The 17749-nt window shown below is 39.0% G+C and overlaps 1 protein-coding gene across 1 annotated transcript in view; it reads right to left on the bottom strand.

The window, feature by feature from the left end:
• Positions 1 to 8280, bottom strand: part of AK5 (adenylate kinase 5) — a 91044-nt gene extending 82764 nt beyond the window's left edge. Inside the window, exons 1-3 of the mRNA XM_065656396.1 lie at positions 8187 to 8280; positions 6153 to 6339; positions 5015 to 5182 (exon numbers count right to left, since the gene is read on the bottom strand). Coding sequence (XP_065512468.1) covers positions 5015 to 5182; positions 6153 to 6339; positions 8187 to 8246 — 415 coding nt within the window. The 5' untranslated portion in view covers positions 8247 to 8280. The remainder of the gene's footprint in view (positions 1 to 5014; positions 5183 to 6152; positions 6340 to 8186) is intronic.
• Between the last annotated feature and the right edge of the window lie 9469 nt (positions 8281 to 17749).

Consider the following 17749-nt stretch of genomic DNA (forward strand, 5'->3'; position numbering starts at 1 on the left):
TAAAATGATATAAAATAAAAAAGAATAGAAATCTACTTGTGAATTTAAAAGAAATGTTATTTTAGGCTTGACCTCATTCTAAAACTGTTCCTGGAAAGGAATTTCTCTTGATTTGTAGTAGAGGAAGAGCAAATGAACTGGTCCCTTCTTGAACTCTGTGAATCCAAAGACAGAACCAGATAGTCTGAAGCGTATTGATGGCAGAAAGAATCATAGTTGGTTAAATAAGCTAATGAAATTGACTGGTCATAAAATGGAACTAATAAAATCTGCTCCTAAATATGCTTGCATGAGTTTCTGAGCTTTTCTAATTTTAAAATACAGAAAAATATTAAATAATCAGCTGAGATGTTTCCATAGTGATTTGGTACAAAGACTTCCATTGAGCCACGTGTACTTCTGGTACTGATGCTTAAAGCATCTGATAGTGGAGCAATTTGTTAGGTTCAGCTTGCTGGACAACTTGAAGAATAAAGAGACTCTTCAATATAGCACAGGTAGAATAGGTATCAAAATCACAGAAAACAGTGACATTACATAGTGGGAAATGCTGAAGTGAAGGTCAGCTGGACAGCAGAAGCAAGAATGCATGTAAAAAAATCAGACAATGCATGAACTAAAAAGACATGATGTAAAGAACACACAAGCTGGAATCCAGCATGTAAAAACAGGGAATTGCTTTGATAAAAATAAATATTAATATATAGAAAAGCATATGGTACCAAATAGCATAACAAGCAAAACCAAAACAAGTGTTTTTTATATTAATTCCCAACACTAAGTAGCTCTTTTTCGGGGAATTGTGTATAAGAACATTGAATTTTATTTCAACAGACAAAGAATTAAGACTTATTATACTGAAAATATAATACACATTTTCTATGAACTTGAAAATATACAGCAATGCAATGTAAGTAAATATGAATACAACGAGCTTCTTGTTAGTAATCATATAACTCCTCCTTATATGTTCTGTATTCTTCCCATTAATAGCTTTTAGGCATTTATATAATTAATACAGATTTGACTGCAAGATAAGCTTTACAGTATTGCATCATATATGGTTACAACTCTCTCTGTGTAACCGGGTTCAAACCTGTGCCCTAATATCACATGTCAGGGAGCTTTCATGTCACCAGTAGTCACTAGGTTTGGAGTAACTGAATCCCAGTGTCTTTTTTCTTACATAGATGAAAACAGCACAAAGAAGTGCAGCTCATTGTTCAGTGATTGCTGCCAGTTTGCATGGAGCAGATTTTGCCAGGTGAATTTATAGCATTATTACTCGTTACTGGAATGTCTACTCACTCTGTGTAAAGATTTCCATAAGCAACCCTCTCTCTGCATATAAAGCCACATATTACAGTTTAATGAGCATAACATAGAAATAGTGTATCTTATATGTGTGTGCTTATACATATGTGTAACATTCATTAGTATGAATTTATGCAGCTTTATTTACCGGCAATAATCCTAACTACTGGAAAAAGGGGGCAGTAGGTTGTGACTGCACTTTGAAGGAAAAGGTTTACAAAACATACCGGAGCCAAAGCTGTGCTTAATTCCTGCAGACACAAAACTTCCAAGAAAGGAAATTCAGTTTATTTCCCTAGAGACTCAAGACAAGTTTGCAATACACTATGTTGCACCCCAGAAACAATAAAGATGCAAAACGTATATAGGTAACATGTAGAAAATTAGCAACAGAAAATCTGACAAGGAAAATAGTATCCATATTCCTGCAGAGACACAAAAGATGCCAGAAAAAGAGAACTGTTACTTGAAAAATTATCAGTCTCTGTAAAACTATAAAATAGCTGAAAAAATTTTTTTGAAATCAAGTAGATAAGACTTTACAGAAAAAAGTGTAGTTCAGCACTTCTGTTATTTCAGTTTAGAGTTGCAAGCAGAAGAAAATCTAATGAAGTATTTGCTTTAATGTTCATAAACTTCTCACATATTTTGTTTTTCCCAATCCAAAAATACCCCTTTATAGCAAACTGGGATTATTGGTGTACAATCTAATGGGAAACATCTAGGTAATAAAATAAAAGTCATAGGGCAAAATTTCTTCCCACAGTAAATCATTATAATTTATTGAGCTATACATCAATTTCTAACTCTTTGATAAGTCATACTGACAAACTGCTCACAAGAAAGGAAAATCAAATCATGTTTTTCATTCTTTTCACTTATTCTGAGATTATACATTATTCAAGAAAAGCATGATTATTTTACATATTTCTTAGAAGATGTCTAGACTAGGCAACATTTGTAGCATCTAAAATTATGTTTGCTAACTGGTTGCAAGTGAAGATTTGTATACGCAGAAGTTTTAATAAAGTAGTTGTTTCAATCTAGCTCTGCCAATGGAAGTTCAAAATTTCAGTTTTGCTCATATTCTTGTAAATTCAAAATAAATTCATGTAATAATAAGAATTCTGAAAGTACTTATGATTTTAACATCTAGCTGTTGATTTAACAAATCAACAGGCCAGCTCACTGCTGACAGCACCATCTTTGATCTATCCTTTAAACTTTGATTATAAAAGCAAAATATTTTTGATTAAGTGCAGTTTAGAAACATACTGAACTATGGAGCTAATGACACCAGGTAATTAATTTTTAAGACGTTTGTATTCAGGCTGTATCAATAGTAAAAATATGTTTGTCAAAATATGTTAGGACACACATTTTTAAACACAATCTAGTTTCCTAGTGTCATAATGCCTCAGAAACTTCATTGTTCCAGTGATTCAGATGTGTGCAATCCTGGCTGGTTACATCTGATTTTTCTAAAATGCAGTCACATACTCACTTTGCAGCTTTGTAGCTTTACATTTCACCAGAAGACTGTCCTGCAAACACAGAAAAAGGACAAAAGCTCCACCTTTGCAAGCGAGTTCTCTTTTGCCTGGGAGCTACCTGGTTCATTATAAGGATGATAGATTTCATAAAGCAAAGAAGTTGTAACAACCTTTATGGAAGCATTAAAAAGATCTTGGCATAATGCATTATTAAAGAAAAGTTCACCTAATATGTGAAGCAGAAGACAGGTCTTTAACTTGTATTCATTTCAGCCCCCAACAACGCATGGGCGCAGCACCATCTGAGCTAGGCAGTATGGTTAGTTATCACTAGTCAGACATAAACAGCTTCGCTTAACTGAAGTTTTCGCTGGCATTTTATGCAAACTGAAAAATCTGCAACACATTTTTTTGTGCACAATATTTGTCTCTTGAAATTAATAGTACACTTTTTTCATTTTCTCTCTTTCATTCAGTATATTAGTTATTATTTTATTCTTTCCAGTGTGCGGTTTTATGTGCTTTCTCAATAAAAAGCTGAATTTGGGAGAAATGTTCTTGATACTGTACAAAATTGGACAATATCTGCTAAGCTACATATAGTGCAGATTCAGAGAAACTCAGTTGGAAAATAAATCTGAAATAGCCTTTGTGGAATGTTTACAATGTTCCCTATATAAATGGGAGAAAAGCTCTGTAAAATCCATGGTCTGCTCACTCTATGCTGGAGTTCAAGGATTTCACTTCAAATATCCTTGCACTCAGTTCCAGAGGTGAAAGTCAATCTCTATTTCAGCTAGATCAAACCTCCATTCATCACCCTACTGCAACAGAGCTACACAGATTTCAGTTCACTAAGAGCCTTCTGCACTCACTGAAAAGGAGCCAGTTTTTCTCCTTGATGAAAAGGAAGGCTAGCTAATTAATTAAAATGAAAGGCAGGCATGTATTATTTCTCTATCTAATGCAAGCTTTATAGTTCAATGGTAGATGGAGAGATTTGCATGTTGAGATCTGTAATTCTGAAATGAAAGATTAAGAAAATTCAAATGCCTAAGCGATTCTTTTGGCATACCATGAATATCTAGAAAAATGCTGGGTTTTCTGTTTCCAGGATATTCCAATATCACATTTCCGAGAACTGCTGGACGCAGAGCCTAGAAGACATGCTGTTCTTAGCGATCCCACTCTATAATACAGAGAAGATGTTTCTATTCTCTTTTACAGTACTACATACTAGTCTCTGTTACGGAAGCAATATCTCTCTTTAATATAAATAAGGCTTTATAGACTAAAAATCTGATTCTCCATCACATGGCACGTGTGCTGTAACTACTTAAACAGTCCAGAGAATCAGAGAACTAGGCCTGATGGTAAAATTTTGAAAGACGACTATCCCAGATGACAAGGAAACTAATTCAAATAACTTAAATTCAGAAACAGAATAACATGTTGATTTAGACTTACACTGCAGCTATTTCTTAATAAACAGTATGCCTGTCTGAGCCTGGAAAGTATGAGTGGCTTAGAAAGGATGCTAAACAGCACCCAAGAGAGAACTTGGGAAGAGAGCACAATTAACTAATGCTAACTGATTTCTCACTCTCCTTGAAGATGGTACAGGATTCTTTCACCAAATAGATCTAGAGATTAATTTATCAATGCAATGGAGTAGTGACCATGACCACTCACTCCAGCTGGACATACCCATCAGTTTTAAAGGTTCTAAATATAGAGGACAACAGTTCCTTGTCACCTGGTTTATCCAATATTTTTAAATACAATTTTTGTGAGCAGCTTTGAGTACATCTACTACAGTGCTTTAGATCAGATCCTGAGCACGCTTTGGAAGAGCACTTTGGTTTACATGGCAAAGCTGTTTTGAAATGCATGAGTCAGGTTCGTTTTGGATTAAATGACACTGGCAGATGTGCTCCATAAGCACACCATGAGCTCTAGCTGCTAACAGGCATCCGGTCTACAGAACGTGACCATAAGTCCTCACTGCAACCCATAAAACGCTTATGGTTGGGTTGCTATACCCTCCGCACAAACTATTCCACTTTCTGATACACTCTTATTGGGGTACAGCACTTACTAAGGCAGATGGAAAAACTGTATTTAAATACATATAAGGTATTCAATTTATTTGCAGTACCAATAAAAAGGCAAACTAAAATCTTGTCAAAATGATTCTGCCTTCGTACCTATGACAAGGATAATTTTTGGTCGAGGTCTTGCAGGATCAAATACATCGTACTCCTCAATAAGCTCAGCAGTTTCAGAGAGGTCGGTGTCACTTTCTATTGAAAACTGTTGGATTGGAGGGAGTCGGTCGTACCGTCGGTATGGGAAGTTAGAATTATCAGGCATCACTGTAAAATAGTAAGATAAATTGCGAATTGTGGAAACACACGGAAAACTCAAAATCCATTGCGTACGCAGATTTAAATAAGTATAATACATAAGCATAAAGTATAACTATCTCCTCATTTCACAATGTACTTGCTGTTACTATATTAAATATTCCTTGCCTCTTTAGCTGATTTATTAAATTGGAACCACTGTTGGTCCGTTTTCTTTGCTGTTTCTTTACAAGCACATCGGCTTTTCTGTGAAAACCTGCTCGTAGCACCCGGAGTTTGGCAGTGGCCTCTGAGAAGTGTTCTGTTATGCAGATAACCTGTACTGTGAAGCAGAACTCTTTTGGTAATACATGTAGTACACTGAGACAGAGATAGTATTCTTGCTAATTAGTTTAGTGAAATGCTGGATGGCAAGGAAGAATAACTATGGCAACTGAAAGATGAGCTAATTACTGTATGGCAACATTACAAATAAAATAATTACAGGTATTGGTATGACATTTGCTTAGATTTCGTCAGGTTTTTATGTTTATAATTTACATTGTATTTAGTAAATTAGCATATAGCTCCAATATAAATGAGAAAAACAACCTAGTATAACTGCATTGAAGTTATTATGTATGTTGTCCACAAGGACCAACTAAAAATATAAACTAAGTGCACTGAGTCAACTTTGCCCCATCTTTGCAAATGTTTTAGGTATGAGAAATCTTTCCACTAATGTGTTAAATATTTGCACAGCAAACATTCATCATTAGGCTGCAAAATGATCACAATTTCCTCTCCTGCATAGCATCCATTCTGGGAGGAGAAAAACAGATGCCAAAATACAAGGAAACAGAATCCTTGAGTCCTTTGCCTAAGGAAAATCAGAATGAAGCTTGATCTGCTATAGAAGTAAGTGTAAAATAATTCAGTAGTGGATGTAAAACCACGCACAGCACAAGAAATACAATCATTTTTATACTTAATACATTACCATTCCTGAAAAAAGACCTCCTGGATTGTCCTCCATTGAGTGGAGGCAGGCTCTTCTTTTCTGGGCTGACAAAAGTGTCCCATTTTACTTTTTCTGACCCTCCAAGCTCTTTCACTTTCTGCAAACAGCTTTCCAAATATTCAATTGGGTCATCGGGTTTGTAACACATTAATCCATTCAACAGACTCTGCAATGTAAGATCAGAAATACACACTGTGATGATAGATGTCAGGAAAAAACAAGCACTCTCACTTTGAATTTTAATTTACACAGAGAAACCCCGTATTCCTTATATATGAGTCCTCAGACTCTCCATTTCAAGCCAATGCGTCAAAGTGAGGCCTGCCAAATTGTATGATTTTGGTTTGCTGGTGTCACAAAAACGATTCGGAACAGGAAGCTCGTGCCTATGTCTTTATATTTGTCTGCTTGCACTGTAATACAAACTGAAAATCATAAAAAAGTGCCCTATATTTTTCTTAGAACCACTACTGGCAAATACACGCAGAGCAGTGCACTAGCTAGATAGCCACAAAAGTTACGTGTTCTGTGTAGTCTATTAGATCACTGAAACGTATATTTTCCTAAGACCAGCATACTCACAAGTATCTTAACCATATTCTTGAGTCAACACTTCAACAAATAATGAAAAAAAGATTTTTCAAAATCACAAGAAATACTCAAATCTCATCTTGATCAGTACCGGAAAAAAACCCTGAATCCAAAGTTCATAGGTGTTTTCAGGTTTAATTGACCAGAAATTCCCAGTCACTAGAAAACCCCTGTCTACAGTATTAATTCTACACCCACTGTACCTGTGGGCATTATGGGGAGTGTGGAAGAGGAATGCCAGGCTCTCCTCTCACACATGGCAATTGATTTTCCTTGACAAAGTGATACCTAAATCATCATTTCACCTCTGCACAAGACAAGTGCAGCCAACCCACTCTTAACAATATACGTCTTTCAGGATGATTCCTGTTCCTTTGTGCTTTTCCTAATTTTTATGCAAAAAACTAGAGGGTCACAGTCATTAGTAAGAAACATAAATAGCTCCAATTCAGGATTTGCTCAGTTTTTTGTTAACTACAGTTTATACAACAATTGTTATTTACACACATATGTATTTATAAAATAAGATACAATTTATATGCATCTATGCCCTTATTATACTACTTAACCGATCACAGCAACTAGGCATGTATTTTTGCAGAAGATATGCACCATTTTTTAAAATGTGCCAGCTCAAGCTCTGAACCTCTACAGGAAAACAGTTTTGTTTGCATCTCGTTAAACCATTCACATTCTAAACGTGTTAGTAAAACATTAGCATGGTCCAGGTCCTGTAATTTTCAAATACATTAAAAAATGTCCATCTTCAGAACAGACCAGGGAAAATACATGTGGCTCTGCATGTGTGTGTTTAACACAGGTGGCAGGATGTCTGATTCGGAAAAAATAATAATCCCCCTTTCACAGAGAAGTAATTATCAATCGTTAGCAGCAGGGAACTTGTAGGAAGCTAAACCTCACTAAACAGTTGTGGTTTGGTTTTTTCTGTCTCCCAGACTGATGAAAATCTGGAGAAAACCTGAAAGACAAACCCCCGCCCGAACTCCTCGGCGGAGCAGCCCCGGGTGTCCTTTGCCGTGCGGACACCAAGTTCGCTGCCCCCGGAGGCAGGCGCAGGGCAGGCGCGGCCGCCGCAGCGGTGCGGAGGGGCGCGGCCGCCCGGCTGCCTGCGCGCCCGCGGTGGCTCCCGCAGGTGGGCACCGGCAGCCGCTTCCCCGCCGGCCCCGCGGCGTCAGCTGCCAGCTCGGCCCGGCCCCGGGAGCCGCGGTCTCCCGGCAGCAGCCCCCGGCCCGGGGCCAGCCCTCCGCGGCGCCGCTCCCCGCGCAAGGTACGCGCGCCGCAGCCGCCTCTGACTGCTCCGTCCTTCCAGCCACCTTCAGCCCGCTGCCCGCCGCGGGGTCCCAGCGCGGAGCACCCCGTCGGACGGGGCGGAAAACGCTCCCCCCGCTCCGCCTCGCCTACCTCGAAAAGCTGCGGGATCTCCCTGCGGGCCAGATACTCCTTCGCCTCGCCGGCGCTCATACCGCCAGCCGGGGACGGGGGCGCCGGCGGGGCGCGGGTGGGCAGCGCCGAGCCCCGCGCACGGCACGGCGGTGCAATGCGGGAGCCTCGGCGAGCCTTCGGCGGGCGGGCGAGCCGGGGCGGGAGGGAGGAGGGAGGCAGGCTGCCCGCCTCCCCGGCCCCGCTGCACGGAGGGAGCGAGAGCACGTTTTCCCCTGGCGGGGGGAAAGACTGTGCGCACGCTGCGGGGGAAAGTTCGAGGGGTGCCTGCGGTGAGCACCCGAGCGGAGGCGGGGAGGGGTTGTGCCTGGCTGTGCGCCGCGGGCAGGGCGCCCCGGGAGTGATCGGACCCCGGCACCGGCTGCTTTCGCCGTCCTGAGGCGCGCCCCGCACGCCGCGGGGGCTGTGGCGGCTGGTGCGGGCAGGGCTGTGCGCGGGTGTAGCACAGAGGTGGTAGGAGCTGCCCGGTAACCGCGGTCTCTGCCCTTGGCATCGTTTTTTTTGGCGTCTTGAAGAGAGACGCATTTCATATGCTTTGGGTGAGTAAAAGGCCACGAATTTGGAGCACTCATGAGTATCTGTGATCATTGGGTCACACGAAGAGAACTGAAGACATCTCTGGTCCAAACTCCTGCTCAGAGCAAGGGCAGCTCTTGAGGTCAGACCACGTTACTCAGGGCTTTATCTTGTCTCATCTTGCAAAACCTCCAAGGATGGAGACAGCATAGTTGCTCTAGGACACCTGTGCTTAGCTGGCCTGGTGGTGAAAAAGGGTTTTCTTTGATTAGCACCTTGCTTGTCTCTACTTGTCTCTTGCCCACTATTGCACCATTGTGAAGAGCCTGGCTCCATCTTCATGGTAACCTCCTCACAAGCACTGGAGAGCTGCTATTATGTCCCCTTCAAGCCTGCCACAGGCTGAACAAGCCCGGTTCCCTCAACTTCTCCTCAAGGGCAAGTGTTCTCATCCCCAATCATCTCTGTGGCTGTCCACTCAACTCACTCCAGTTCATCAACATCTCTCTTTTACTGAGGACTCCCCAAACAGGATGCATTATTCTAGATGTGCTCCAAGGAGTGCTAAGTAGGGGGTAGCTTTTGTGCTATTCTGTTGTATACTGGAGTAGATTATTTCAATTGCTTAATTGTCCTATATCAAGTCCGATGTTCCAATTAGATTTTAATTTTGCTGATAATCTTTTCTAACACAACATCCATGTAGTTTCACTGATGCACACTCTAACAGAAAGAGGTTACATAAGTGCAAGCTTGTGAACAACAGTGAGCAACTGCCTTCTGTATCTGTGTTTTTCGGACATAGAACACGTCTTGTCAGGAGCCTTTCAAGAAGCTTCTTCCTTCTGTGTGTGATTTGTGGATCGATATCAGTTTGACAAGCTTCTCCGTCTCAGCTGCGGCCATGTTGCTTGTTTTGCTGGTTCTGTAGTTAAACTGCCCTCTTTTTCCTTTGCCCTGCCTCCAGCCTTTTATGTGGACACTTTCCTTTCTCCTGAGAGGCTTCCAGTCCTTATTCATTCCCCAAACAGCTAAACACTGCATCAGGGGCAGTCCCATGATCTTCTTCTGAAGAATTACACTGGAAGGTTTTCCAAGTCATCCAGTCACTCCCAGCAGCTTCCATGTGAAGGGCAGTCACTAATGGCCCTTCGCAGCATCTGCGGATGGATGGCCTGTACTTCACTTCGGCTGAAGTATCTCGGGAAGAAGTTTGGATTAGACAGTTTAACATCCTTTCCAGCTCCATTTTCTCTGAATCCAGAGGTGGCACTTAGGAAGGCTGCAGTAATGTCACTGAATTAGCATTTCTCATGTTTAAGGAAGACCTTAGTCTTTGCTGGAGAGTTTAATCAGCATCCATCTGGAGTCTTTCTTATCCTCCCATGAACTCTGGATGTGACTTTAACCCTGCTTTCCCTTGCTAAGATTTTAATACAACCTCATGTAAATTCATTGAAAAGCACAGTATCTTAATTTTGATGGAGTAAAAAATAGAGTAGGCTCCAATGTCCTAATCAAAAGATATGAGACTTAATCACTTTTAGAAGATCTTAAATGAAGCTTGATAAGAGGCAGACTGAATTAAATTAAACAGATATTTTCTTAAAATAAGATCTTTCCTAGACAGGGCTAATGCCATTAAGATGCCATTTTATTTAGGAAGACAGAGCTGTGGTTTTGGCATTTTGTGGTTTTATTTTTTATTCTTTTTTAGTTTATAAAAAAAAATCAGCTGTATTATCGTCTCAGACAAATTGCATTTATAGGCTGTCAGCAGATATATTTTTATGTATTCAACATTTATGGGTAAATTAGTATCTCATCCAGTGTCCTGGATTGACTGAGAAAAATATTTCCTTTCACATGCTTTCCATGGTATCTTCCTCAGGAATGTGAAAAATTTTTGTGTAAAGTCTTGTCTGAGATGTTTGTTCTTTACTGTAGCTCCAGGCATTTTGTTCAGTTAGATAACACTAACAGAAAATAAAAATTCTGACTGTTCTGCCATAAAAGTATTATCATTATGCACATCTAAATTATTGCTCAAAAAGAGTCATTTCAAGCTAATCCGATTTTTGTTGCACAAAATCAAATTCCGTGTTGTAGAAATTACCACCTCAAAAAATACAGCCATTTAGGAAATCTGTCAGACTGAATGCATGAAATGTATCTGGAAGGGATATTTTTTGGATCTAATAATATGGTACCTCCTTCTAGAAGTAATTTGTTGCATGTTTGCCTGGGCCAAATCCCCATACTGAAAAAAGGTCACAGGTGGATGCTTTTCAAAGGCTCTGACGAATATCAGCAACAAAGGATTAAGAATATATTAACTAAACACAAAGCTGGGTTATTTGTCATTTCAGGTACGTAGGTAACGTAAAGGCAGCCATTAGAGTTGGCTGTTTGTCATTTTGCAGTATCTGATCAAGAGTGTGGATGGAAATCAAGTGGTCTTGCTGCCTTAGAAAATAACACAGGATGCAAAAAAAAACTTCACAGAAATGGGAACATAGATTTGAACCCCAGAGCAGTGCCCAGTCCTGAAAGTACGGGCAGCTCTTCATGATACGGAGTGAGGCTGAAGGATCCCTTGGGCTTTGCTTCTACCAAGAACAAAATCTCGCTGTCAAAATAATATCAGCTCTGGAAATCCATCTTGAAAACTTCTTATGGATCCCATACCAGTGCACTGATGCCATTTTCATTCTTGTTGATTCCTCCACTAAATACATGAAGCTGAAATAATATGAAATTAGTAGGAGATCAGCTGGAAGATGCTGTTCTGGGCCTTCTCCTGGGTTAAACCAATTACCTAACACCCATAGCCTTCGGTCAAAGCTTAATTAGGTTCTGTGTTTTCAAAAATAACTTCAGAATCCCCCAGTTTTTTGTCTAGTGTCTGTTTAAGCACTAGTGGCTGTCATTTTTCACATAAGATGCTGCTCTGCTAGGTGTCTTTTTAAAATTAGAACTGATGTCCTTGGATTGATGCGGTTATACAGGCTGGTGCAAGATAGGTGAACAGTTTGAATTTCTAGATTCTGTAAGACGAACAATTATGTGTAGCCTTTTTACTAGAATGTGCTGAATTATATGCTTCTGATCCAGAAATGGTATGCATTTTAATGTTAATGCAGAACTTATTCGCAGCCCCGTATTGTGCCTAGTGTGGTGTAAATTAATCCAAGATTGTTAAAACAGTCTTTTCATTTTAATAAGAAGCCTGTTTCTGAACTCTTACTACAGTGTTGTTAACATTTTTCTTAAATTTGCCGGTTTTCCTCCCCTTTCTTTTCCACTTTGCTAAACCTTTTTTGTTGTTGTTGTTTTCTATGGGTATCTAAACAGGTTACTTAAGTGAATTAAAGCACTAATTGAAAGGCAGTGAAAATTCTACCTAGAAAATATAATCTCTGGATCTAATTTTAACTCAGTCCCAGGACCACCATTTTATGTAACTTTTGTGGACACCAAGATGCATAAAACCTGGGAGGGAAGAAAGAAGATCGTGCAGCTTAAAAGTTTGAGGATGCATATTTCAATCTGCTGAGAAAAAAAAAAAAAGCTATGATCAAATCACTCCTTAACCATTGTTTTGATAAACTAAATAGCTGTAGCTTTTACTTTCCAATTACAGTGTAATCATTCTTTTGACCCTTCCCTGAACTCTTTTCGGTTTATCAACAGGCATCTTCAGCAAAGGCATCGAACAGGACACGCTGTTCCAGAAAAGGTCACGCCAGTGCCAAGTACTGATGTGCTCCAGCCTGTCTGTAGCATCCTCACCGTCCTCGTTCTGTTGTTTCACGCTGATGGATGGAATTTGTGTACTGCCCTTGGTGTTGCAGCGGGGTTCACCTTTAGCTGGTTATCCAGCAGGCTCCTAGCAGCTCTGCTTTCCACTTTATTTTCTCACATAGATTCTTCCACTTCAGGATTAACACCTGCTCTTTATTCTTTGATGTATAATTTCATATACTTGCTTGCAGCCAATTTACCAAGAAACCAGTTTGCTCAGTACCACTTCCCTAGTCTTTGTTAGCTGCCAGCAGTACCAGTGATTTTTTTTGTTTTGTTTTGTACAGCACATGGCCAAAACACAGTTCTAATCCATGAATTCTCCCCAAATAGACACTGACAATAAAACAATTTCAGTTCATTTTGTTTACTGTTTATGAACTAAGGAAATTTGGCTAGCCGTAGGAAAAAAAAAAAAAAAGGAAAACCACAAACACAGCAAAATTCAGTTAACGAAATCGGCTTGAACTGAATAATGATTTGTGGGTGGTGGTGGTGAGAATAGAAAAGAATTCAAGCACGGCTATTAGACCTTGTCCTGGGAATGCTGTGGAGCATAAGATTGTTAGAAAGTTGGAATCTCTGCTACTTATCATTTGGGTTTTATTTCAGTGATATAATAGATCAATGCCTTATGACACTATAACCTGTTATTCAATTCTATGGTGAAAATCTTCCCTACTTGAAAAATCACCTTGATACAAAGTACAGCTCTTGAAAAGATAAACCTCTTGATTTTTTTTTAAATAGAAATCTAAATGAATTGAAACTAATACCAACTTCCTACATGAAGGGCTTAGAAGAGTCATATCATGATTTCAGGAATTCCTGACACTGAGAAACCTTATATCTTTATAGGGGCACAACACATTGTCACAGGGAAAAAGGTAAAAGTTAGTTTGATGTAATTTTTTTTTTACCCAGAGTCAGGAAGGATTCCTGACTGGGCTTTTTTCAGGTAGGAAAGTGCAAAGGAAATACAGACTTCTGTTTCACTGTAGTCAAACAGAAGTACTATTCATTTGGTCAGGTTGCAAAAGAATAAAATAAAAGTTAAGACAAAAAATCTTGGTTTGTGACATGGTAATTTTTTAATAATTAGGATTAGCAATGGAAAAATGTTGGCACGTGCTCTTGTTGAGAGTGATCATGACAACAACTGTAGTGTTGTGGTAAAACGTGAAGTCACCTATTTCCCTATTCGGTGTATATTCAGTATTTGCCACAAAGCAGTAGCTATAAAAATGTCGGTCAGCCACTGTGGTGTTTCATTGTTAAATAACTTAGTTTCTTCAGAGCTAAAGCTCTGCATGTTTTTCATATTTCATAATGAAGTGGGAAATGACTGTCAAACCTCTCTTTTCTAAACCTAAGAAGGCTGTAACTTAGGCAGGTGTTGGCTCACAGCTCTGAATTCTATTGTAAGGAACAACTTTTTTTTTTTTTTTGTGAGGAATTTTAATTTTGATTGAGGTAAGTCCTTTTTCAATGATCTGAGGTTCTTGAGCTCAACCATTTAACTTTCTGGTTTTGCATTGCGTTGAATAGGATGCAATATATAAAGATTAAAATATACACATTACATAATAATTAGATAAAAATTAGAATGTAGAACAAGGACAAGTTAAAGAAATTGCATGTTAAGATACAATGAGATGAATTGAAAGAAAACATGAGAGAAATTGGGGAATGTTTTAACCATGGAAATGTTTTAATGCTAATTCGAAATTAATCCTGACTTTCTGCTGATGTATAAGAACATTGCCTGAATTTAATCACCAACTTCAGTGAATGTTTTCTTGACAGTATAACAAATAAGAATCGGATCAAACACCTATTTTTGGTAGATGATACCCTGACAGATGGCTTATTAGTCAAAGATAACAAAACAGTTGATGAAACTGTTGTATGATGGTTGAACTTGAACTCAGATTCCACAAAGCATGGGTTGAAAATGTTTGGCTAAATGGAAGAACAGAGTTTAGCTTGATATTGGATAGAGCCTGATACCGAATAGATTTTAACATTTGAAATTACTAATAATCATCAGCACTTCTTGAATCATCACGATGTTTTTTTTTCCTGTCATGCCATCCAATAAAAACTAAGTAGTTGTTCAACTACAGTGCTGAACAGGACCCTTGGCCCTGTATGGCTAATATCGATTAAGAGACAAGGCAATTGTGTTCTGGAAAGCAAACACACTCTGGCTGGGTGCTGGAGTCATGGCACACGGCTGGGGTTGGGAGAAGCTTGTTAAGGACACCTGTTTCCAGGAGAACTTGCTACTAAGTTCTGCCCCTATGTGAATGTCTTGTTTCAAGAGACAAGTTACTATAAAATGACACAGCCATACAAGTGACAAACTCTGTGGCTGCAGCTTTCGTATTTATTCATAAATGTTCAGGGGAAAAAAAAATTAGTCTTGTGTATTTGAAAACGTGATCTCTTGCTTCAAATGTTTTTCCTTGTATATTCTGGATCTCAGTGGGTTCATGAAGCAAGCCTTGTCAGTATCTTTTATTTCCTTTTATTCAAGTTGTCTTATAAAACTGGAATCACTAGTATGTTTTGTCCTGATTATTGAAAAATTTGAAAGTCTGGCTGTCTCAAAGTTTACAGTCTTAAAAATGTCTTTCACAGCTCTCAGAATACACAGGCAGTGAGAAACTAAAATGTTATTAACTTCACTATGTGTTTGAATACTTTGATAAATCAGAAATGAATTTATTAGCAATAAATTCCAAGCAAGTAATGGTTTTGGTTTTGTTTTCAGCGGGGTTTTTTTTTTTGTTCTGTTTTTTTCTGAAGTGTGTATATTCTGTATAACAAATGGATTGGATTCAGGCATTTTGCTATAGTCTTTACCATTTCTTTTTTTGGTGGCTTATAGCTGAGTTGGTACTATTTGGAAAAGATCTGAATATTCAAAGATCTCTTAAAGTACTTCTTCCTCTACATGATACAGCTAAATCACCTGCACATCAGTTTTGGACAGAATTTTTAAAATTAGCCTGTACTGTAGCTGACATTCTATTGTTCTATATATGATGATTGACAATGAATGATATTCTACTGCATTTCCTGGCTTTCTGCTGAAACTTGTTATTCCCTCAGCCTCTGGGCTACAGAAACGAGAATCATGACTTGTAGATGTAGGCTGTACAGTTTTCCTAGCTGACTTCTTTTATGGAAACAGTGTTATGAGCAATTTCTGGGAAAAATACTGATTTTACCATTCGATATTACTAATATACACACAGGCATACTCCCTTTCTGAAACAATTTTTTCATTTATGAACCCCTGAAGATTTCCTCAGACAGAGAAAATACATTTGATTTCTAGAATTCTAAGCAGATAAATAGCCTAATGGATTAATTTATTTCACTATAGGATTTGAAAACCAATATGGCAATTTTAGATCATCACAACTAGATACAGAATTACTGAAGGAAATGGAAAAGATGGTTTATACTGTTCTGGTTCCTAGATGAGGATACAAGGCAGGCTCTTTTAGAAACTTGTCATAAAAATTGATCCATGGAAGCAAATTTGTATTAAAAATGCTTCTCATAACATGATAATATACAACAAACAAAAAGTGGAGGTTGTTTTTCTTATCTTGCAGAAATACGCAGGCAAACAGAATCAGATGAAAGAGCAAAAATGAATATGTAGTAGCAGCACCCAAATTTTTGAGTCGGATTTGAAGTCTCCTAGTTTCAAGATGACACGAAAAACAGTGAATGCTTTGAGATCCTTTGGTAAGAGGTGCTATACAGATGCAAAGCATTTATTATTTTTATATTTATCAAAATCAAATTATTATCATCTTTATTCCAAAGCTAAGTAGCAAGTGAAGTTATCTACACTTGACCTTATCTCATTATTTTGATGTCATTGTTCTGAAAATAATAATTTGTTCTTTTTAAGGTACTGTTTGTGAAACTTCAATCCTGAATTCTTGCAGTCCACAAATACAGCATATATTTCTGTACCTGATAAATATATATATTATTTCCTTGAGATACATGTGTAATATGACCACGCAGCTAACAGACCTTAGTAAATAATATGCATTTGACACGCTTAAACCCTGGATCTTTTATTAAAAGCTTGGGTTTTTTGAGAATTCCAAAAGGAAGCTTTTTCTTTTTTTTTCCCATTGATCAATGCGTTGTCAGGAGGTCACATCCTCCAGCGCAGAAAGCTAATAATCTGTTAAACAATGAAAAGAGGATGTCACAAATGCAGATTTAAGTCACCTTTATAATATCTAGAATCCAAGACAGGCATATATTCAATTAATCTATCTTCCGTTTTGACTTAGGTTGTTGTGCTATTTGCGTTTTTGGGTCACTGAACGGTAGGGAGTCCGGCCATTTCCCTGGCCCTGCACTCCCACCTTTGAGCTGGGTGAGGGTGGTGAGGCAGAAGCCTGCCCAAACTGCCACACTGAACAGCCTACAAAATCGGGATGCATACCAGGCCCTGAAGCTTTAAGTCTTTAATATGTACACACTAATGATTATTCTTTAATAAAATATTATTAGTAATATTTTTTTTCCAAGTGCAATATTTTTTTCCCAGCATTTACGTAATGTTATAATGAGAGAAATGAGAGAAATTTTAAGGAAATCCTTGATAACTGTCAGGGATTTCACAGAATCACAGAATCACAGAAAGTTAGGGATTGGAAGGGACCTCAAAAGATCATCTAGTCCAATCCTCCTGCCAGAGCAGGAACACCTAGGTGAGGTTACACAGGAAGGCGTCCAGGCGGGTTTTGAATGTCTCCAGAGAAGGAGACTCCACAACCCCCCTGGGCAGCCTGTTCCAGTGTTCCGTCACCCTCACTGAGAAGAAGTTTCTTCTCAAATTTAAGTGGAACCTCTTGTGTTCCAGCTTGAACCCATTACCCCTTGTCTTACTGTTGGTTGTCACCGAGGAGAGCCTGGGTCCATCCTCGTGACACTCACCCTTTATATATTTATAAACATTAATGAGGTCACCCCTCAGTCTCCTCTTCTCCAAGCTAAAGAGACCCAGCTCCCTCAGCCTTTCCTCGTAAGGGAGATGCTCCACTCCCTTCATCATCTTCGTGGCCCTGCGCTGGACTCTCTCCAGCAGTTCCGTTTCCTTCTTGAACTGAGGAGCCCAGAACTGGACACAATATTCCAGATGAGGTCTCACCAGGGCAGAG

Source organism: Caloenas nicobarica, chromosome Z (genome assembly GCF_036013445.1).
Source record: "Caloenas nicobarica isolate bCalNic1 chromosome Z, bCalNic1.hap1, whole genome shotgun sequence".
In the NCBI taxonomy this organism is placed as follows: domain Eukaryota; kingdom Metazoa; phylum Chordata; class Aves; order Columbiformes; family Columbidae; genus Caloenas; species Caloenas nicobarica.